The sequence below is a fragment of the Pelobates fuscus genome, chromosome 1 (assembly GCF_036172605.1).
Source record: "Pelobates fuscus isolate aPelFus1 chromosome 1, aPelFus1.pri, whole genome shotgun sequence".
NCBI lineage: Eukaryota > Metazoa > Chordata > Amphibia > Anura > Pelobatidae > Pelobates > Pelobates fuscus.
The window spans coordinates 484,727,034-484,751,070 of record NC_086317.1 but is presented as its reverse complement, the minus strand read 5'-3'; the positions used below and the strand labels follow the sequence as shown (position 1 = coordinate 484,751,070).

At 45.1% G+C, this 24,037-nt stretch overlaps 2 protein-coding genes across 3 annotated transcripts in view; both read right to left on the bottom strand.

The window, feature by feature from the left end:
• The window catches only part of LOC134573014 (gastrula zinc finger protein XlCGF26.1-like), a 430,963-nt gene that overhangs the window by 139,310 nt on the left and 267,616 nt on the right, over positions 1-24,037 (bottom strand). The window lies entirely within an intron of this gene.
• Positions 15,109-24,037, bottom strand: part of LOC134573088 (gastrula zinc finger protein XlCGF17.1-like) — a 267,814-nt gene continuing 258,885 nt past the window's right edge. The window contains exon 2 of the mRNA XM_063432548.1: positions 15,109-19,821. Within this exon, the coding sequence (XP_063288618.1) occupies positions 18,676-19,713 (1,038 nt within the window). The 5' untranslated portion in view covers positions 19,714-19,821 and the 3' untranslated portion in view covers positions 15,109-18,675. The remainder of the gene's footprint in view (positions 19,822-24,037) is intronic.

The window sequence follows — 24,037 nt, the reverse complement described above, 5'->3', positions numbered from 1 at the left end:
AGTGAAAAACTTTTTTGCTTTTTAAAGGCACGCTATTGTGACACCAGATATGAGTGGCAAAGTGCACTTGCAGAGGTTGGCAGAGTACACGCTGAAGGCCTGACACCCACTTGAAATACACTGACTGCTATTAGCTTACAGTGAAAAACTTTTTTGCTTTTTAAAGGCACGCTATTGTGACACCAGATATGAGTGGCAAAGTGCACGCTGAAGGCCTGACACCCGCTTGAAGGACACTGACTGCTATTAGCTTACAGTGAAAAACTTTTTTGCTTTTTAAAGGCACGCTATAGTGACACCTGATATGAGTGGCAAAGTGCACTTGCAGAGGTTGGCAGAGCACACGCTGAAGGCCTGACACCCACTTTAAGGACACTGACTGCTATTAGCTTACAGTGAAAAACTTTTTTTCTTTTTAAAGGCACACTATAGAGACACCAGTTATGAGTGTCAAAGTACACTTGCAGAGGTTGGCAGAGTACACGCTGAAGGCCTGACACCCAGACGCTTGCAGACAACTAACTGCTATTAGCTTACAGTGAAACACTTTTTTTTCTTTTTAAATTCTTTATTTTGGTTGTGCAATAAGAATTAACAAACATTCCCGCTGTGCCACGACAGCAGTAGCGGGTGTGTCATAATATACAGCGTAATGACATTTAGGAGCACAGTTTTATGAAGTGAGTGGTTAAGTAATACGTGTCTTGTCCTTATTTGGGTATGCATAAGGAATACCTTACAGTCATATGGATTAGACAGTTTACGTTTAAATTAAATCAAAGTATCATTAATATGGTAAAACGTTAAGAAGAGGAAAAAAAAAATAATAAAAAATGGACATTAATAAAATTGGAAAAGAAAGAGCAATGAAAACAACTTGCAGTGTGTATCTTGCAGTGTGTGTCTTTCGTGTATGGTCGGTCCCTAGTTTGTTGCGGTACGCAGCCTGGGTCTTTAGTGGGCTTTGGGTGTTTCAGGTGTATGGTGCCTTTTCAGTTCTCCAGTGGAGAATGTGACTGTTGGGTCGGGTTGTCTATGTACGCCCTCGTTTCGTCGTGGTGTTGTTTGTCGCTCCAACTTGCGTGTCTTGTTATGTGGGTGTGGGTGTCTAGGAGGGGGGTGGTGTAGGAGAGGACAGTCTCTGTGTGGGATTCCGGAAGGGTCATCTCTGTGCTGTCTCCCCCTGGATCATTTTGTGACGCCCTGTGTCCCATGGTGGTAAGCCTATATGGGGGGTGTGTCTGGGGTTTACTCGCTGCATGAGTGTCTCTTGGTAGGGGACGCTCAGTCTCTGTTAGTGTTGGCCTATACGATGAATCCAGTCTGATGACAGCATAAACCACAGTACTAAGAAAAACAATAACAACATCAGTAATGATATCACCACTACTTCTCTCCGCACCGCAACCCACACCGCCATCAGACAGCATAAATTACAGTACAAAGAAAAACAACAATAACATCAGTAATAATAATAAGCGTGAGAAAACAGAACCCTGGTATAACGAAACCCTATTTCAGTAGCAGAGTCTCTGGTATAGTGGGGATGAGAGCAAGTCAGTCTCGGTACTCGGTATGGAGTAGGTGCTTATGAGCTGTGTGACCATCAGTAAGCATTAGGTGGCCCAGTTAGAGTCCTTTGGGGGGTCTCGTCGCCCCTGGCCAGGTGTCACTCCGGGTTGACTAAGGCCGCGTTTCTGTTTAGGGTCATGGTTTGCAGTCCTCGGGGACGTTGTCGCTTGTTGTGCTGCGGTGTGCGGGTCCGGCGGCGGGAGACTCTGTAGAAATTCCGTATGGTCTTCAGAGGCAGTCAGCGTGTGTATGGAGTCCCCCAGCGTCACCACCAGGGTTCCCGACAGCCCCCACCGGTACCTGATTCCTCTGTCTCTCAGGATCCGGGTTACGGGTGCGAATCTGCGCCGGTCTAGGAGGACCGCAAAGGGCAGGTCTTCGTATATGGAGATCCTGCAATTGGCTATCTGCAGGTTTGGTCGTTGCCTGGCCCGGGCCATGATGGAGGATTTCGCGCTGATATCCCTGGTCACCGCTATGATGTCTCGCGGTGCGTCTGCGGGTGCTGTAGGGGCTTTACGGACTCTAAAAGCCGTGACCAGGGTTGGTGATCCGCCTTCATCCTTGAGGCCTAGTGCAGCAAGTACTTCGCGGGCGAAACCCAGTAAGGCGTCTTGTCCCACCGTTTCTGGTGCCCCGCGGATCCTGACATTCCTCCTCCGGTGTCGGATTTCTAGGGATGTCACCGTGCGGGATAGGCGCTGCACCTGCTGGGTGAGTGTGTCTAAACGGGTCTTCGTGTCCTCTAATGTTTCCCCTCTTTCCTTATCCTTGGCCTCTATAGCTCCCATGCGGTGTCTCAGGCCGCCAATCTCCTCCTGTACTCCTGCGAGGTCCGCTTTCCATAGCCCCCTCAGATCTCGGAGGAGGTTTTTGATATCCCCTTTAGTGGAGGGGGATTTGTCCGAGTCCGAGTCCGTCCTCTGGTACACGCTGCCATAGGCCTGGGGCGCTTGAGTTCTTTCCTCGTCTTGTGACGGCTCAGAGTCGCTGGAGCCGCGTGGGTCTCCGAGCGCCATGTTCGCTCTGGCCTGTGAGGACGGCCTTTGAAAGGACAGGCGAATATCGGAGTGGCCTGCACCCTCTGTGTGGGCGATTTTTCTGTTTTTTCGCCCCATCTCCTCTCGGGCTAGGTTACAGGGTAGGTGAAGTCGTCTTGGGTCGTGTATTTTAGGGCTAAAAGTCGTTTTTTTCTCTATGGAGCGGGAGCTCAGCAGAAGCACGACCGCTCAGTAGCGCAGTCAGCCACGCCCCCCAACTTTTTTGCTTTTTAAAGGCACGCTATTGTGACACCAGATATGAGTGGCAAAGTGCACGCTGAAGGCCTGACACCCGCTTGAAGGACACTGACTGCTATTAGCTTACAGTGAAAAACTTTTTGCTTTTTAAAGGCATGCTATAGCGACACCAGATATGAGTGGCAAAGAGCACTTGCAGAGGTTGGCAGAGTACACGCTGAAGGCCTGACACCCACTTGAAGTACACTGACTGCTATTAGCTTACAGTGAAAAACGTTTTGCTTTTTAAAGGCACGCTATTGTGACACCAGATATGAGTGGCAAAGTGCACTTGCAGAGGTTGGCAGAGTACACGCTGAAGGCCTGACACCCAGACGCTTGCAGACAACTAACTGCTATTCAATCTATTACAGTGAAAAAAAAATGTTTTTAAATGCAAGCTTAAGCTATTGTGACACCAGATATGAGTGGTGGCACTGGGCAAGTGGGCACAGTATCCACTGTGAGCCTGACACAGAAGCTGGCAGGCAGGCAACTGCAATTACATTACACAGAAAAAAAAAGAAAAGAAAAAGCAGACTGATGTTCTAGCTCTAAAAAGGGCTTTTTTGGGTGCTGTCCTTACAGCAGAGATCAGATGAGTCCTTCAGGACTGTAGTGGACACTGAATACCCTAGCCTAGCTATCAATTTCCCTATCAAATGAGCAGCAGCTACACTTTCCCTCCTCTATCTAAGAATGCAGCTTCAGAATGAATCTAAAATGGATGCTGTAAAGGAGGTGGGAGGGTCTGGAAGGGAGGGTCTGCTGCTAATTTGCTGGAATGTGTCTGCTGACCGTGTTTTTAAATTCAAGCTTAAGCTATTGTGACACCAGATATGAGTGGTGGCACTGGACAAGTGGGCACAGTATCCACTGTGAGCCTGACACAGAAGCTATGAGACAACTAACTGCTATTCAATCTATTACAGTGAAAAACATTTTTTTGTTTTTAAATGCAAGCTTAAGCTATTGTGACACCAGATATGAGTGGTGGCACTGGGCAAGTGGGCACAGTATCCACTGTGAGCCTGACACAGAAGCTGGCAGACAACTAACTGCTATTCAATCTATTACAGTGAAAACAGTTTTTTGTTTTCAAATGCAAGCTTAAGCTATTGTGACACCAGATATGAGTGGTTGCACTGGGCAAGTGGGCACAGTATCCACTGTGAGCCTGACACAGAAGCTGGCAGACAACTAACTGCTATTTAATCTATTACCGTGAAACATTTTTTTTGTTTTTAAATGCAAGCTTAAGCTATTGTGACACCAGATATGAGTGGTGGCAAAGGGCAAGTGGGCACAGTATCCACTGTGAGCCTGACACAGAAGCTGGCAGACAACTAACTGCTATTCAATCTATTACAGTGAAAAAAAAATGTTTTTAAATGCAAGCTTAAGCTATTGTGACACCAGATATGAGTGGTGGCACTGGGCAAGTGGGCACAGTATCCACTGTGAGCCTGACACAGAAGCTGGCAGGCAGGCAACTGCAATTACATTACACAGAAAAAAAAAGAAAAGAAAAAGCAGACTGATGTTCTAGCTCTAAAAAGGGCTTTTTTGGGTGCTGTCCTTACAGCAGAGATCAGATGAGTCCTTCAGGACTGTAGTGGACACTGAATACCCTAGCCTAGCTATCAATTTCCCTATCAAATGAGCAGCAGCTACACTTTCCCTCCTCTATCTAAGAATGCAGCTTCAGAATGAATCTAAAATGGATGCTGTAAAGGAGGTGGGAGGGTCTGGAAGGGAGGGTCTGCTGCTAATTTGCTGGAATGTGTCTGCTGACCGTGAGGCACAGGGTCAAAGTTTACTCAATGATGACGAATAGGGGGCGGATTGAACCGCGCATTTGTTCGCCCGCCATGGCGAACGGAACACGCCATGTTCGCCAGGAACTATTCGCCGGCGAACAGTTCAGTACATCACTAGCTCACAGCGTATACTGTGCCCACTTGCCCAGTGCCACCACTCATATCTGGTGTCCCAATAGCTTGCATTTAAAAAAACAAAACTTTTTGACTGTAATATAATAGCAGTCAGTTTCCTTCACAAGTGTGCATTTCAGGGCCTGCCCAGTGCCACCACTCACTCATATCTGGTGTCACAATAGCTTGCATTTAAAAACAACAAAACTTTTTGGACTGTAATATAATAGCAGTCAGTTTCCTTCACGAGTGTGCATTTCAGGGCCTGCCAGGGCACAGTGTCACATCAGTGCAACTCATATCTGGTGTAACAGTAGTGTACCTTTTTAAAAAAAAAAAATTTTTTGACTGTAATAGATTGACTAGCAGTTAGTTGTCTGCCAGCGTGTGTGTCACGCTCACAGCGTATACTGTGCCCACTTGCCCAGTGCCACCACTCATATCTGGTGTCACAATAGCTTGCATTTAACAAAAAAAAACTTTTTGTACTGTAATATAATAGCAGTCAGTTTCCTTCACGAGTGTGCGTTTCAGGGCCTGCCAGGGCACAGTATCACACCAGTGCCACTCATATCTGTTGTCACAGTAGCTTGCACGCATAGTACCACTAATCGAAAAAAAATGACAGGCAGAGGCAGGCCACCCCACAGGGGCCGTCGTGGTCGTGGTGCTGTGATTCCCTTTGGCCCTAGAATAATGCCCAGTGTTCAGAGGCTACGGACCCTGAACTTGAAAAGTTCTGAGGACATAGTTGACTGGCTAACACAGGACACCCAATCTTCTACAGCTTCCGCTCGGAACCTCGACGCACCATCCTCCTCCAGCTTAGCTTCGGGCACCTCTCAAGTTACCACTCGTCCGCCTGCTGCCACCACCAACACTAGCACCACAGCCGCTTCACTTGGTATGTCAGAGGAGTTATTTACACATCAGTTGGAAGAAATGAATGATGCGCAACCATTATTGCCAGAGGATGTAGATAACAGGGATATGTCTCAGTCAGGCAGCATTACACACGTACGGTGTGATGATGATGATGTTGTACCCACTGCTGTTTCCTTTGCGAAGTTGTCAGATACAAGTGAAGCGGTTGATGATGATGATGCGTCCGTGGATGTCACGTGGGTGCCCGCTAGAAGAGAAGAAGAACAGGGGGAAAGTTCAGATGGGGAGACAGAGAGGAGGAGGAGGAGACGAGTTGGAAGCAGGGGGAGGTCGTCACAAGGAGCTAGTGACACAGTCAGACAGCATGCATCGGCACCCGGGGTCAGCCAGACAGCACGCCAATCAACTCATGCTGTGTCCACCACCAGAATGCCGTCATTGCAGAGCTCAGCAGTGTGGCATTTTTTGTTGTGTGTCTGCCTCTGACAACAGCGATGCCATTTGCAATCTGTGCCAAAAGAAACTGAGTCGTGGGAAGTCCAACACCCACCTAGGTACAACTGCTTTGCGAAGGCACATGATCGCACATCACAAACGCCTATGGGATCAACACATGAGTACAAGCAGCACACAAACTCAAAGCCGCCATCCTCCTCCTGGTCCAGCATCTTCAGCCACGTTAACCATTGCTGTCCTCCTTGCCCCCTCTCAACCATCCGCCCCTCAGTCTCTCGCCTTGAGCAGTTCCTGCTCATCTGCCCACAGTCAGGTGTCTGTCAAGGACATGTTTGAGCGTAAGAAGCCAATGTCACAAAGTCACCCCCTTGTCCGGCATCTGACAGCTGGCTTGACTGAACTCTTAGCCTGCCAGCTTTTACCATACAAGCTGGTGGAGTCTGAGGCGTTCAAAAAATTTGTAGCTATTGGGACACCGCAGTGGAAGGTACCCGACCGAAATTTCTTTGCACAAAAGGCAATCCCCAACCTGTACTCGATTGTGCAAAAGGAAGTAATGGCATGTCTGGCACACAGTGTTGGGGCAAGGGTCCATCTGACCACTGATACCTGGTCTGCCACGCATGGTCAGGGGAGGTATTTCACCTACACTGCGCATTGGTTAAACCTGCTGACGGCTGCCAAGCATGGAATGCGTGGCTCTGCAGAGGAGTTGGTGACACCGCCACGACTTGCAGGCAGGCCTGCTGCCACCTCCTCTACTCCTCCTACTCCATCCTCTTCACTAACCTCCTCGGCTGAGTCCTCTTCTGCTGCTGCATCTTGCTCCACATCAACGGCACCCCCCAGCTCCCCAGGTACTGTTCCACATCCCGGATACAGCAGTGTCACGCCGTCTTGGGGTTGACTTGCCTGAAAGCAGAGAGTCACACTGGACAAGCACTCCTGTACGCCCTGAACGCACAGGTGGATCAGTGGCTGACTCCGCACCAACTGGAGATCGGCAAAGTGGTTTGTGACAACGGAAGAAATTTGTTGGCGGCATTGCATTTGGGCAAGTTGACACATGTGCCGTGCATGGCACATGTGTGTAATCTGATCGTACAACGCTTTGTGCATAAGTACCCAGGCTTACAGGACATCCTTAAGCAGGCCAGGAAGGTGTGTGGCCATTTCAGGCGTTCCTACACGGCCATGGCGCACTTTTCCGAAATCCAGCGGCGAAACAACATGCCAGTGAGGCGCTTGATTTGCGACAGCCCGACACGTTGGAATTCAAAACTCCTAATGTTCGACCGCCTGCTCCAACAAGAAAATGCAGTTAACGAGTATTTGTATGACCGGGTGCTAGGACAGCCTCTGCGGAGCTGGGATTTTTTTTGCCATGTTACTGGACGCTCATGCGCAATGCCTGTAGGCTCATGCATCCTTTTGAGGAGGTGACAAACCTAGTCAGTCGCACCGAAGGCACCATCAGCGACATCATTCCATTTGTTTTCTTCCTGGAGCGTGCCCTGCGAAGAGTGCTGGATCAGGCCGTAGATGAGCGTGAAGAGGAAGAGTTGTGGTCACCATCACCACCAGAAACAGCCTTATCAGCGTCGCTTGCTGGACCTGCGGCAACGCTGGAAGAGGATTGTGAGGAAGAGGAGTCAGAGGAGGAATGTGGCTTTGAGGAGGAGGAGGAAGACCAACCACAACAGGCATCCCAGGGTGCTCGTTGTCACCTGGTACCCGTGGTGTTGTACGTGGCTGGGGGGAAGAACATACCTTCAGAGAGATCACTGAGGACGAGGAACAGGACATGAGTAGCTCGGCATCCAACCTTGTGCAAATGGGGTCTTTCATGCTGTCGTGCCTGTTGAGGGACCCTCGTCTAAAAAGGCTGAAGGAGAACGACCTGTACTGGGTGTCCACGCTACTAGACCCCCGGTATAAGCAGAAAGTGCCTGAAATGTTACTGAATTACGGCAAGTCGGAAAGGATGCAGTAGTTCCAAAATCAATTAAAAAGTATGCTTTACACAGCGTATAAGGGTGATGTCACAGCACAACGGGAATCTAACAGGGTAAGAGGTGAAAGTAATCCTCCTCCTCCCACGACCACGCCAGCAAGGACAGGACGCTTTACAGACGTGTTGTTGATGGAGGTCATGCAGAGCTTTTTAAGTCCTACACATCGCCACAGCCCTTCGGGGGCCACCCTCAGAGAACGACTCGACCGACAGGTAGCAGACTACCTCACCTTAACTGCAGATATCGACACTCTGAGGAGCGATGAACCCCTTGACTACTGGGTGTGCAGGCTTGACCTGTGGCCTGAGCTATCCCAATTTGCGATAGAACTTCTGGCCTGCCCCGCTTCAAGTGTCCTGTCAGAAAGGACCTTCAGTGCAGCAGGAGATATTGTCACTGAGAAGAGAAGTCGCCTAGGTCAAAAAAGTCTAGATTACCTCACCTTTATTAAGATGAATGAGGGATGGATCCCGAAGGGACTGACAGTGGGCGATACATTCGACTAAAAATGCCTGATGAGGGGGACTACTTAACACACTACTCCTATCTGATGGCACATTAGATTGCACGTGCAGTGCCCCAAATTTGAAGTAGGAGGACCGACCAAGCATCTTTTTCCATCTCCCGCTTCCTAACATCGATGCCTTATAAACAGGTCCCCTGATAGGGGACGTAACAGGGATTAAACTGATAGGAATAGTACTACTTAACACACCACTCCTATCTGGTGGCACATTAGATTGCACGCGCAGTGCCCCAAATTTGAAGTAGGATGTAACGGATCACCTGGCACCCCAACTGGGTACCTCCGTTAAAGGATGCTCCTAGCGCTCCTGAGGACTTCAAGCACTGCAGCAGACACCACAACCACCGACTCAGAGAAGCATAGGAATCATCTCTAGAATATGAATGCTGTAGACCATTGAATAGGAACCATACGAATAGGCTTGTACTCCTAGCAGTCAACTGGAACAGCATGCAATAAATCCTTACCCCAATAATGAGACGACACTTCACTTTGAGGGTAAAACAGGAACTCTGGACTGGCACATCCAGCCTGGCTTTTATTACAAGAGTACACATACAGGCCACACCCAGGGGGAGGCATAAAATAACCAATGACATAGATGTTACCTCCCACACATCCCCTCCCCTTAGTGTGACACATAATCCCATTATTCATACAGTTTAAAATATACTTTTTACACAATATTTATAACTTCAAAACCATACATCACATTCACACATTACATATCCACAATCAATCCATTCAGGGGAACAACATATTAAAAAATGGCATGGATCAGACCAGGGGTTCAAAAGTTAGTAAAGTATCTTTTAAAACCCCTAGCTTTCCAGCTCAGATGGGTTTTTACAGAGCCTTCTCTGTGCTGGAGAAGTAATTCAATTATCTCCAGCACAGAGACAGACTCCATTGAGCACATGGGAGCACAAAGACAGTAAAACACTTTAAAATACATAAATTCACCTTTTACACATAACACGCAGACATTTCACCTATCCCCAGATAGCTGGGATCTGCGCGCACAAAACTACCGAATAGCGCGCAGATCCTACTCACACAGTTCACTCGCCACGGAGCCGAAGTCTTTAACTACACGAATGGGCTCCATGGCATAACTATCTGGGTTAACACATTCACATATGGTCTGGTCCATAGTCCAAAGGCAAGAGGCGGGCAAGCAGCCCCCTCCAAGGACACGTGGCGAGGTCGGTTTTGCCACATAGGAGGACCGACCAAGCATCTTTTTCCATCTCCCGCTTCCTGGGTGGAGGAAGAGAGACCTTCAATGACATCAGTGAGGACAAGGAAGGACAAGGCTAGCTTGGTATCCAACCTTGTGCAAATGGGGAGTTTGCGGTTGTGCAAATGGACTGTTTGCGGTTGTTTGCGGTGCGTTAAACGGGGAGTTTGGTCTGTCACTGTGAAGCGGGCGTAACCCTTACACTACCTGATCGATACAACATAATACCTGATGTTTTAAAGCACGTTATTCCAAACAATTTAGGAATGTTAGGTGATTTATGCCCTTTATGGATTAAAACCAGACTGCATCAACTATGTCATTTTCCATGGGAGTTTTGCCATGGATCCCCCTCCGGCATGCCACAGTCCAGGTGTTAGTCCCCTTGAAACAACTTTTCCATCACTATTGTGGCCAGAAAGAGTCCCTGTGGGTTTTAAAATTCGCCTGCCCATTGAAGTCTATGGCGGTTCGCCCGGTTCGCCGACATTTGCGGAAGTTTGCGTTCGCCGGTCGCGAACCGAAAATTTTATGTTCGCGACATCACTATTCGCCGAATGGTTCACAGAATATCGTCGTTCTTGTGGCGAAATTGGTCCCATAGGATTGAATGGCAAAATGTTCAAAACTAGAGTGGGAGCTGGCAAAAGCTGTAAAATCAGGACATGATTTCTAAACTGCCACCACTCGCTCATTTTCAAGCCCACCTACACAAATTTTAGATCAAAACGTTCAGCTATCCCTGCTGCCACTAGAAACGTCCACGGCTAAGTCATAGTCCTGATAGTTTTCACAATATGACCATTTGTTTGCAACTCACGCCGTCCATTGACATTCATTGAAACTTCACTCTAGCCAGCTCAAACTTGAAGGGCAATTTCTAAACTGCGACTGTGCCTTCATTTTTTATATTTCAGAGACATACTATGCCTAGGTCTGGGTCTTGTGGTTCTCACAATATAAAGCTCTACGCTGTAGGATTTATAGTTTTTAAAATATGACCGTTTGAAGATGGCAACCGCCAAAATACTCTGACCTGTGCCAGGCTGCAGCAGCAAGTGATGCCATATACAGGGCCTTTTGTACACCTGCTAATGTTTTTATAAATGTATGTTTTAATGTAACTGTGAAGCACTTTGGGCAACAACGTTGCAATTAAATGTGCTATATAAATAAATAATAACAGTTACTCCGCCCACTCCAGTTGTAGACTACTGGTGGAGGCAAGAACACTTCACACAATTTCCCCCCAAATTGTAGCTTTTCTAGTTCTGTTTGCTTTGCTGTGCTTTGGGGTTATAGTAACCCAGCTAGTTAACGTAATTGGGGTTGTATAACACTATCATGTTGTGGGGATTCCGGTCATAGGAATTCCCCAAATTTATAGGTAGCACATGGTGTGTTGCCATCTTGGTACTCCCAAAACACATGGTCTGCGAGCACTCTAGAACACCCAAAAAGCACTTTTGGAAGCAAACACATTATTTGGTGTAGTGAACCTAAACACTTAGAGTAAAGGAACTCCTCTCCTACACAGTATACACATAGAAACTTCCTTCCTATCCAATTAGCATTTTGCTGAAGTCCAGACATACTGGCACCAGAGGTGTGTATGTGCTCAGCACTCTGGTTCTGGTTCTCACTATCACTGCAGACTCCAACTGAAGAAGCTCAGGCTGCTAGGCAAATAGTCAAACTGTACTAAGTTGCTGTGGTAGCTCTCTTATTGTACAGTCATTTTGCACTAATTTCTTTCCAACTTGACAGTATTATTTTAGAGTTTTATTTGCATGCATTTACAATTTAGCTGTTTCTTTTGTAATCATTGAATGCTGCATATATCTCAGAAGTCGGCGTGGGGCCACTAATTCTGGCCCCAGCTGATGAGGAGCCCCAGGTATTGCGTTATAGCTAGTATTTCCCTGTTATTGTGATAAAATTATAAAGAAAAAAAAAGACTTAAGTATTAGGTTGATGAATACTATTCATTTATCAAGTGTACAAAAACAAAAAAGGTGAACATTTGTAACTGATACACTTTAAGAATAAATGTCAATCCTAAATATATCTTATATATTATATGGTTAGAAAAAGGGATATATTATTTATAGTGTCAATAATGTGTAAATATAATTTGAATTACAGCTTAAGGGTTTCTTACATTCTCTATAGAAGGTGTTTTGTTTTCTTTTCAGTGAATATAATACCAACTGGTTTGTACAACATAGATAATTTTTATTATTGTGTTCAGTAAGTTGGTATATTAGCATGAATCACAGTTACAAGATTCTCTGGTGTGACATGGTTACAGAAGCATCAAATACACTGCAGGGAAAGGCCATGGATGCATCAATACCTCAGTTCTTGGGTGTTTTGGTGACAACCAGTTGCCTAATATATAGGATCGACAGTAATAGGCATTGACAATTTTGTTTTTTAAATTAACGATTTGGTAGGAATAATAGTGTCTCGATTGTGGAAAGCTATTCGTAGTTGGATCCACCATAGAAGCATTTGATCAGTAGGTGTGATCAAGTCATATATGTAGGACTAAACAGGCCCTGGAGAGTGCAAGAGGAGTTGGTCGCTGCCTTCGTTCAGGGGCCACAGAGTGGGAGAATCACCATAGTGTGTTCTTGATGCGGTTACTGTTAATGATCAGCGTGCGTCCTGTTGTCTGTCAAGGAAGCCAGGATTCCCATATTGACATAGAGAGGGAGTATTTGTTGGATAGTGATGCATGTATTTGTATATGTGGAGACCTGTGATTGTATTAATCATGGTCACTACTCTCTTCCAATATGTTTGGATGGTCATGCAGCTCCACTACATGTGGGCTGAGGTGACTCCTGTCTGAGTACATCTCCAGCAATTGTCCAGAAAGGAAGGAAATAGGCTGTGAAGTTTGGTCGAGAAGTAGTGCAACCTAGAAAATCTCTTATAATTGCTTTCTTGTTTGTTATTACTGATAGAGGATGTTTATGCATATGTGAAGATCCTCTGCCAGTTTCTTAATGTAAGTATAATGTTTAGCTCTTGAGCCCAAGACGGTGTGAATGCGGGTAGATTATCTCTTGGGTTAATTTGTAGGAGTCAACAAAAGGTGGATAAGTGTTTGTTCAAGAGTTTGTATGTGTTGCAATGTGTTTCAAACGTTGTGAGTGGGTAAGGTCCTTGTAATAGGTGCGGTTCAGCTTTCAGAAAGTTTGATAACTGAGCGTATCTTATGTGTTGTAGGGCAGAGGGTTGTTTCGATTGTGTCAACTTGGAGTGGAGCTAGTACATTGTTGTCTAGGACTGAGCCACGCTTAATGTATCTTGTGTCTTGGATAGTGTGGAAAGTCATTGTGTAGCCCTGAAGGGAAGGAGTCATTGTGTAGCCCTGGAGGGAAGAAGAGGTTGTATTGCAGATGGTATAAGGGTGATGCGTGTGGGGAAATTAATTGTAGTTCTCTCGGATGGGGCCATATGCGTATTGTTGGGTCTATAGTGGGGTGATGGGAGACAGAGGGGAGACGGAGTGCATGTCCAGAGCAATGCCATGGTATGGTGTGTAGTGGGGCTTTGAATATGGGTCCGTCTAGGAATGCCCATTGTTTAAAAGGGGGCATTGCAGTTCATTTGTAGATTCTAGTTAGCATGGTTGCTTTATAGTATTGTTCTAGGTGTGGTAGACCCCATAGTGTGTTCTTGATGCGGTTAATGTTAATGTCCTCCCTGTTTGTGTCTTACCAAAACTTTATAGGAGATTCTAGGGTGGTTGTTGGGCCATATGAAGGTAGTTAACAGTTGTTTAAGTTTAGAAAAGAATGTTTTGGGGATTGCAATCAGGAGGGTTTGCAGGGGGTGTCGAATTTTGGGTAGGATGTTCATCTCTAGGATATTAACTCTACATAGCCAGCGGAAGTAAGGCTTCTGACATTTCGAAAGGTCTTTGTAGATTTCACTGAGAAGTGGTAAAAAGTTTAGGTCATTTGTTTGTGTTGGTCTATGGCAGGGGTCCTCAAACTCCGGCCCCCCAGATGCTGCTGAACTACAACTCCCATGATTCTCTGGCTATCTATGTAATTCAAAGAATCATGGGAGTTGTAGTTCAGCAACATCTGAGGGGCTGGAGTTTGAGGACCCCTGGTCTATGGGGAAGATGGAATCCTAGGTGGGTGATTGCCTGGTCGGCCCAGACGAAAGGGTATAAAGATTTTAGTTGTGTTTTGTGGTGTCGTCAAGACGTAAGGACAGTATTTCACTTTTTGTGAAATATACTTGAAAGGTAGAGATTCTACTATAGGTAGAGATTTCCTCCAAGAGAAAGGGCACGGAAGTCGTTGGTTCTGTTATAGTGAAGAGGAGGTCATCTGCAAAAGCAGAAATTTTGAATTCCCGGTGTTGTACTTGGAAGTCGTGTATGTTGGGTTGGTCCCTGATAACCTGCAGAAAAGGTTCTAGAATTAAGATGCATAGGAGCCATTCCTAATGTGTACTGGGTCAGACAGCTGTCCATTTATCAGTTTAGTGGTGGGTGAGGAGTATATAGCATGCATCCATTTCAACCAGTTTGACCAAATCCGAAAGCCCGGAGAGTCACGGTCAACATAGTCCAATCTACCCTGTCGAACGCCTTTTCAGCGTGTCTGCCGGTCTGTGAAATATACATTGTTAAGTAGTTTGGTGGTGTAGAGTTTGGAGATCTATATTGTAGTGGGCACCGCCACTAAGTGCCATGCCCACGGAACACAGATGTTTTGGCCTTGTATTTTGTGTTCCAAATGTTTATTCTCACGATTTTCCCTTGTACTCTGTTTTTCCCCATGTATCTATATGTAATTGTGTTGTATTCGTGTGTTTTACTTGCTCCCCGTTTGGGAGAGCCTATACGAACGAGGTGTGAAAACCGCAAGGGAAACAAGCGGCGCGTGCTTCCCCTGGGTGGCCGCCGGTTCGTATAACCGAACACCAAGCAGGGGCAGCATTCATATCCCGAACCGGCATACGCACACTATCTCAGGTCCCGATGTCGGGGGATCACCCTACTCGCTCCCAAAAGAGCTATGGTCACTGTTTCCCCCTGCCTGGGAGCTACGAGGCTAGGCTCGTAGCTGGCCAAGAGAGTGCTCTCTCCGGTGGATACCTACGTGGGGATATCCACCGCAGAAAGGAATGCACACCTGCAGGGTATCTCACAGAGTCCCACTGACCTTATGGAAGTCTGTGTGGATCAATGGGAGAGGGCGCGCCCATTCAAACTGGGTTCGCGCCGTTCTCCTGATTGGTCGGCACAAACACTGGGCGTTGATTGGTCGCTGCGGGACGCATGCGACCAATCAGAGCGAGATCGCTCTTTCAAACGGGGTTTCGCCCCCTTTCTACTGATTGGGCAGCAAAACCCCTCTAGTCTCCGAGTGCCAATTGGTGTAACAGATTTTCACGCACTTTTGCCTGATTGGGCAGCGAAACTCCTCTCGTCCCTGCGAGCTGATTGGCACAATTTGGTTTTGCGCCTTTCAGCTGATTGGTTGTTGCTTGGTTTAGGTGCTTTGATTTCGATTTAATTCGCCGGACTAATCCAAGCAACTTCATGGAACTAATTTCAGGGATGTACAGAGGCACGAGCCCTGGGTTTTGGACGACGATTTCTCGGGCTCTGAATAACCGATGGCCCCACTATTTGCAGGGATCCTAGTAGGGACCCAGGGCTATCTAGCAAAGTATGTGTCAACCCTGAGCCCCAAAGTTTACCCCTCTGGATATAATGCGTTTTAATGTGTGTCCCTGTGTACTGTTGGTATCTCCGAGAGCGGGAGATGGCTATCTGTAACCCAACCCCCTCCTGCCTGGGATTGTGTTGAGTTGAATGGAGACCCCATCTGTGCATAACAGAAGCCCATTTTCAATAAAGATGGCCAGTGTTTTAACCTCCAGAACTGTGTCTTGTCTGGTTACTGGAGGGAGGGAATATTTAACCCCTGTGTCTGCCGTTCCAGCTTGCAGGGGATGCAAAGTCCTTGTAAAGACTAAGAGCTTCCAGGACTGAGTGCCGTCCAGCCCTGGGAGCTCATGGAGCTAAGTCCCCTAACCCTGTAAGAGTTCCTGGTCGGCTGAAGGAAGGGAACTAGTGGAGGTAACCGGTCGGGTTACCAGGTGTCCCGCTACATATATCAATGTTAATGGGTGATAATTTACACATACAGTTGGGTCTTTTCCCGGTTTGGGTATAAAGGCAATTTGGGCCTCTAGAGAAGCTTGGGGGAGGCTTGTGGAGTGAGTGAGGGAGTTTAAGGTTTTCAGAAATGGTTCTGAGAGTGTTGGTAGGAATGTTTTGTAGTATTTGTCTGTGAATACATCAGGACCAGGGCTTTTGCCTAGAGGTGTTTTTTTTTTTTTACTGCTAGGTACAATTTGTCCTGTGTGATGGGGCATCGAAGGCTAGTATACTGTTGGGTGGAATGGTATTTTTTACTCTAGCGGAGAGAAATTGTTCAATTTATGTTTCTGAAACAGGAATTGAACAATTTCTCTCTCTAAGATGTCCATGAGTTTATGGGAAATTTCTCCCGATTGATTTTTAATTTTGGATATGAAGACGGTTTGTTTGTTGTGTTGCAATGCATTAGCTAGTAGTTGCCCACATTTACCCCTTTGGTCGGGACTAGTGTAATTGTGTTATCAGGGTTAATTTGTGAGATGTCAGTAGCGGGAAACTCTCTCACTTTAATGGCTGAGTCATACGTGCACAAATCCATGTGAATAGTATGGGTGGATACTGGCTGGGGTAATCGCCTGCAATTGGGACCAATTTGGTACAATTGTGTATTGATGCTTGACAGGAAGTACAAGGAGGAGAATGGGTTGGACTGATTGTAAATCTATACTGTAATTAGAAGTTGTCTAGGGAATACTCGAATAATATTGGATTTTTTTTATAATTTGGCAGTGATAAATTATTCAAGTGGTAGGGAGCAGGTATAGGGAATCATGTATATGATGGTGACTAAGTGGGTGGGGGTTGGGAGAGCAGTGTACAAGAGAGGCTAAGTTTGGACACCCGGGGAAATATTTAGTATTGCTAATATTAACATTTTGTTTTGTGATTCACTCAGGTGATAGAGAGGAGGTGGTACAGGAGTTCTTGGATGTAATAGATCCTATGGGTATAGGGGAGGGAAAAGGAAATGGGGGTAATTTGGAGATTTTGTTCCGCTCATATCTGAGCATTAGCAACCAGAAAAACGTTTGGTAGTTTTTTGTTTTTTTACCTGAGATGGTGTTCTAGGTGGTCGGGGGATGTGGAACTCCAGAGGTGGAAAGGAGAAAATGGAGAGGGGTGCAGAGAGAGGGAGGTAGGAGGATAAAGGGTGTTTTGGGAGGGTTAGAGCAGCAAGAGGGTAGTATGTTTTTTATAAAATCACCAGTCCATGTTTGCTTGGTTGGTATTTTCTGTTAGAGGTGGTCATCTTCAGCGTGAGTCGATTAGCACGATGCAGTGTCAGGACAGTCCTTGTTCTGTAGTAGGAAAGTCATGCTATAGCACCAATATCAAGGACAGCATTAGGTCTGTATACGATGTAGGTTCCACAGGGTCGCCAGCATACACAGTTCACTGTTTCGTTGGGTCAGTGGGATGTTTCTTTTTTAAGGGGGTGTGCTGCCAGCATAGGCATTAGGAAAGCTAAGAGATAGCTGGGACCTGCAAAGGGCCATAACAATCTGGTACATGGATCATCTGGCAGCTTGAGAGTTTGAAGGAATGGTGGGACATCTTTGATCGAGTGTATGGTAACACTATGTACGTAACACTAAGAGCCAAGGAAAAGCCCCACCGGTACCTTAATCCTCTGGAATGAAGTTGAGCAGTGATGGGCCTTATAATGCAGAAGGCCTGTAGCGTCATCCAGGAAAAGTCCATGTAAATGGTGATCGGTGTGTTGTGGAATAGGAGAGGTTGACTAGATTGCCGTAGGGCCGCAAGAATGCTCTCCTTACAGGAGTAATAATGTAGACGACATATGATGCTACAGGGTGTGTCAGCTTGAGCTCCTTCAGGGAGTAGCACTCTGTGGGCCCTGTCAAAATTGATAGGAGCAATGAGAGATTTACCCAGCATAAGATTGAAGAGTTCCTGGAGGATGATTGGGAAAATGTTTTGGTCATTCTCAGTGAGACCTTTAACGCAAAGGTTATTGTGCCATCCTCTATTGTCGAGAGATCTCTGCATAGCTGATAGGTGAGTGGAGTAGGCAGATACTGAGTCTTGGATGAATTGCACCTGTATATGAAGTGTGTCCCTGTTGTCTTTGAGCACACTAACTCTATCCCCCATGTGGCGAATGTCAAGAGTCCATGATGTCCAGTTTGGGCTGGAACGAGGGTAATGAGGGTAAGCTGTAGAGGATGTCTCTTATCTCCTGATCAGTAGGAGGATTTGATCCCTCTGGTCTCGATGGCGGCGAGCTGAAGTGTGGTGAATAATTGCAGAAATATTAAGTTAGTGTGCCAGATTTCCCTGCCAGAGTCTTATTCAAGGGTTGGCTGGAGTTAGTGGATCTTTTGGGGTGACCCATATTATAGTTTTTGCCTGATGTCTTTGGAATCTGTGCATTTATCCGACGGAGCATATTAGGATGTGTCCATGCAGCTCTCAGGTCGGCTCCGCCCCTCTATACAATGTGTACTACTCCCATGTTTATCCATTAAAGCCTCAAAAAAACCTTAGAATTGATTATAACATTTCCCATATTCAGAACATTACAAAACTTCTCTTTTGTGCAAATTCTCAGATAGCTATGATGTGATTGCTGGTGAAAATATATCCCACATTCGTGTTCTGAACGGTTACTCTCCTGTGAGTTTCCAGATGCTTCAGAAGAACGGATTTTTCACCAAAACATTTCCCGCATTCAGAACACGAGAAAGGTTTTTCTCCGGTGTGAGTCCTCCTATGAACAACAAGATTTGATTTTTTTACAAAACATTTCCCACAATCCGTACATGAGAACGGTTTTTCTCCTGTGTGAATTCTTTTGTGCACTATAAGATTTGCACTCGCACTAAAACGTTTCCCACATTCAGAACAAGAGAAAGGTTTTTCTCCTGTGTGAGTTCTATGATGCTTAACAAGAGCTGACTTATCGACAAAACATTTACCGCATCCAGAACATGAGTAAGGTTTTTCTCCTGTGTGAGATCTTTGATGTTTCACAAGATTTGATTTACTGACAAAAGTTTTCCCACATTCAGAACACGAGAAACATTTTCCTCCTAAGTGAGATTTCTGATGCTTCACAAAAAACGATTTATGGACAAAACATTTCCCACATTCAGAACATGAGAAAGGTCTCTGTCCTGAGTGAGTTTTTTCATGTTTAATAAGATACGATTTATGGACAAAACATTTTCCACATTCAGAACATGAGAAAGGCTTTTCTCCTGTGTGAATTCTATGATGCTTCACAAGATCTGATTTCTCACCAAAACATTTCCCACATTCAGAACATGAGAAAGGTCTCTGTCCTGAGTGAGTTTTTTCATGTTTAATAAGATATGATTTAATGACAAAACATTTTCCGCATTCAGAACACGAGAAAGGTTTTTCCCCAGTGTGAATTTTCTGATGTCTCACAAGAACTGCTTTACTGCTAAAACATTTTCCACATTCAGAACATGAGAATGGTTTTTCTCCTGCGTGAGTTTTCTGATGTCTCACAAGAACTGTTTTACTGCTAAAACATTTTCCACATTCAGGACATGAGAATGGTTTTATTTCTTTGTCTGCCAACTCATTTGTAGACATATAGGATGCTGAATGATTCATATTTTTTTGAGAGTTGGAGTCCTTTATCCTTTTATTAAAAGACAGTCTTGCTTAGTGTATTTCTATTCTTTTCTTGTGCTTTGGAATAACTTCTGCTGACTGAACAACCTGTAACAAAAAGTAATGGGAGTTAAAGAAAATCTGAAACTATAAATTATTGTTTACCATATTTAGAAAAACTGATACTTATCATTGACAATCAGAAATGTGACTATGAAGCAAAATAGTGATTAAGAATGACCTTGTGTGCTTTAATGCCTTCACTATGAAAATTGTGTATATATGCTTTTACTTGCAATTTCTTTGCATAATGATATTTAGTCTTTACAGAGCCTCACATATCTAAATGTATACTTTAGGAATGATTAAACAATTCCTTTTTGGGAAACACTGTTTCAAATGGCAGGGAACTTTGTCATGAAGCTCAGAGGGCAGAGCATCAGAGAAACCACGGATGTCCGAGTAAACTGTTCTGATAACCCTACAATAAATGCAGCATTTTGGCTGATCCAAATTAAGGATTTTTTCGACTATTCCTCAACAGAAAAGCAGCGATAATGCAAATGAAAAATGGAATAAGCCCGGCCAGTTAAGCTCTCTGTGCAAAGGAGTGGTGACAGATGAGACTGGATTTAACAAGTGTATAATCCCTGTGAATAAGTGAGTAATAAAGAAGTTATCAGGACAAATTGTGTCACCGTTTTATAGAAGTATTTAAGTGAAGTAATAAGACCAAAATATGACCACAGTAAGAAAATCTGTGAAAATGGCATAAGAGGATAATGTGATACAGTTTCCCAAATCCAGCTATTAGTGAAATAAGTGGATTGTCTGCACTTTGAGAGTGGTCCATCTGTCCTAAGGTCTTATGAATAGATCAGACAATCATTTATAAATTCAAATGCAACAATATCTTGTTATATGCACATTTTGCTTTATTTTATAAATTTTTTTAGTGGTTTGTTTATTTTCCCAAAAATTGATGGGTCCACTCTAAATGAAAATAGAAAAAAAAAGGAAAAACAAACCGCTCAAATCATTTGATTGGGTGCTGCTGTACACTAAGTAATAATCGCTACCCTAATAACTGATAAAAATTCTGATCTTTTTAGAACATAGTTTCACTAAGCTTACTAATTGATTAAGTAGAACATCTTGGGGGCGGGGCCGGACCGCCGAGCTGGACGGTCGCAAGTACCTTCAGCTCCTGCACCTTCCAACGATTTCAGCCCTAAAAACATGGTTTATCCTGGGATAGAAGACCGACAGCACCGACCCTCCGTGTGCTGGGACCACTGGACCCATGGAGAGGCTGACTCTCCGAGTTCCAGTCCCCTGGGGGAGAAACTGCCGCCCCAGATGGGGCCTTCTTCGGCGGTGAGCGGGGCGGACGGCCGCTGCCCCGCTATCCTGCCTGACAGTGCCCGGCCGGAGGACCGGACCGGCGAGGTCCTGGTCCTGTTCCCCCCCCCCCCTCTGGGCCGGCAGGGGTGATCCCGGTCCCCACCCTGTGACCCCGCAGGCAGCAAGGCAGCCCGGGCCCAGCAACATCTGCAGTCTGATCCGTGGCCTGGGCACCCTACCTAAAATGGCGGACGCCACTTGCGACAAAACCAGCAGGAGAACATGCGGCGCCCAGACGCCCACAATCCATGGCAAAACAACCGGGTACAAACAAACCGACACCCCACAGCTACCACCCACCAGGGAATCCCAGCACAGTGCCTCTCTCAAGGCCGCAACAAGAGACCGACGTTTGTGCCCAGGGGCCGGCCGCACCGATCCACACCTCGGCAGGGCGCCCAGCGGAACCACCTCCCGCGCAAGTTGCCCGTACCTCCTAGCCTCATACTTCAGCAGCCCTCCTGCTTCATCAGTGCTAGATGGAATCGCTGGGACATGGAGGTTCAGCTGGCTGTGCCGCTGCGAATCCTGAGGTCGGGAGTGGGTTGAGTGCCCATCAGAGACTGCCCGAGGTTACCCCACAACCACATGCTGCCTCTTGAATTCTGTTATATGATATATGCCTTCTGTTTTAAGCCTCTAATACTAGTGATGACTATGTCAGTTAGTATAGCTTGACCACCACACAATCTTGTTTAACTACCTACTGACATTTATTATTAGGACACTGTTCCCCACCTGTGACCCTTATATAAAAATGTGCAATCTTTATTAATGCCAGGCTAATCATATATCCTGCCTATTTTACTATGCTTGATGGAGCTGTTGTGACATACCTCCCCATTCAACCCAGAGTCTAGATAGATTTACATACTCTGACAGCAAACACCACAATATAGATCTAGACCGTTTTATTAAGCCTTGTTTATTACGCATGTTCCTTAACTTGTCAATACTTTTTCAAAATGTGCACAAGTTTTTATCAATGCCTTACTACATGTAAACCATGTATCATGTCTCTTTGTCAATTGCTGTAGGGGCATAAACTTTTATGGAATTTTCTGCACAACAAAATAAAGAATTAAAAAAAAAAAAAAAAAAAGTAGAACATCTTATCTATATCATTACAATCTTGGAAATTCTGTTTTTCTGGATTTCTGGATTTCTGATACGAATCACATGTAACTGATTAAAGCGAGAATGGATACTAAAAGGTACTTTAAAGAGTCTTAACAGAATTCTAAAAAGGAAAAGAAAAAAAGAGCTGGATTAATAGTAAAAAGACCTACATATTTTTCCCTCAAGCATCAAAAGAAATGAGGGAACCCATGAAGATTCTTTATTAGGAGGAAGTCCAGATTTTTGGGAAAGACAGTATCTAAGCCTTTCATTAACAGAATTTCAGTATGTTATACAAAGCCAACTAAAACACTGCTTGTATTTCCAATTACAGCAAATTAAAAAATAATTTAAATGTAATTTTGGTGAAAAAGATCAGAAAATGTGAAAAAGGATCAAGCAAAATTAATAACAATTAGACGGCTTAAACTTTGAATTAAAATAAACTAACACTCTTATTACAGGTTAAAAAAGAAGATAGATGTAATGGAGAGAAAAACTAACAATGCGAAGATCGTTCCAATAGAAAGAACTTGAGGATAAGAGGCATCACAGAGAAAATTGTGCTAACTCAGCTCACTATATGGGTAAAACCCTACATATTGATACTGAAACTAAAAGTTGGGGAAAGGCCCTTGTTGCGGACCCGGGGAAACCCGGCTGGTTACCTCCGCTATTAATGCATTAAGAGACCCATTTCCCCCCAGTAACTGGACGACACACAGTTCAAGGGATACAACAACAACTTAATTGGCCACATTCGGCTTTATACATTCCCCATGCAAGGGGTGGATCACACATGAAGACAATGTCCCCCTTCCAGGGGTCATGTAATGGAACCAGAACCCCAGTCCCTTTGTCCCCTGTACCCACAATTCCCTGTCCCCTCCCATGGCCCTCCTATTCCAAGGGGTCCTGTGGCGAAACCAACCTCGCCACGAAGCACTGGAGAAGCCTGGTTGCTCGCCTGTTGCCTTTGGACTATGGCCCCGTGTTAAACAGCCTTCTTTTCCCCTGCAGAAAAGGCTTGTTCGTGCCTTTCTGCACGGCGTTCGGTAGATTATATTGGTCTATTATCTAGTGATGAACAGAGAATCTTTCCCTTTAAAAAGTTAAGACAAAGGGAAGAGAGGGGTAATCGAATCAAGGGCAGATGTATGCAAGGAGGTATGCAGTAATCAAGAGAGGAAGCAGTAAGAAGCAAGCAGAGTCAGAGCGAGAAAGAAACATTCCTTGACACTTAGCTACCTGAGAATATCTGATGAGAAAATATCTACTTAACTGGTAATTATACTGGCTTCATTTAATTAATTTAAATTAATTAAAATTTTCTAATAGCATTATATATGACTGGATAAATCACGATCAGATTTCGATATTCAGAAATCTTAGTTACTAAAGAATATATTTGGTTATAGCATCCCAATCTGCAGATGGGATTAATAATAATTATATATATTAATGTGATTATTATCACATGTGAGCATGTTGTGATATTATCCAGGCGTGTTGATTTGCTCTAAAATAAGATAAAATATCTGTTTAGGCAAGTTAAAAAAAAAATTCAGCTTATAGAACATGTAGATTTCTCTTATTGGATGGGTCAAGGAAGTGACTAATGAACTGGTTTACATGTTATTTTATTTAAAATTACATTAGAATAGGGGGCGTGGCCTGACGGCTAATGGAGACGGACGCTTGCTAGATCAGCTCCGTGCGGGAGTCCGTAAAGTACAGCAACTAGCGAAGCAAATTTCACTTATCTTTGTACACTCACGAAGGGGAAGACACCCGAGACCGT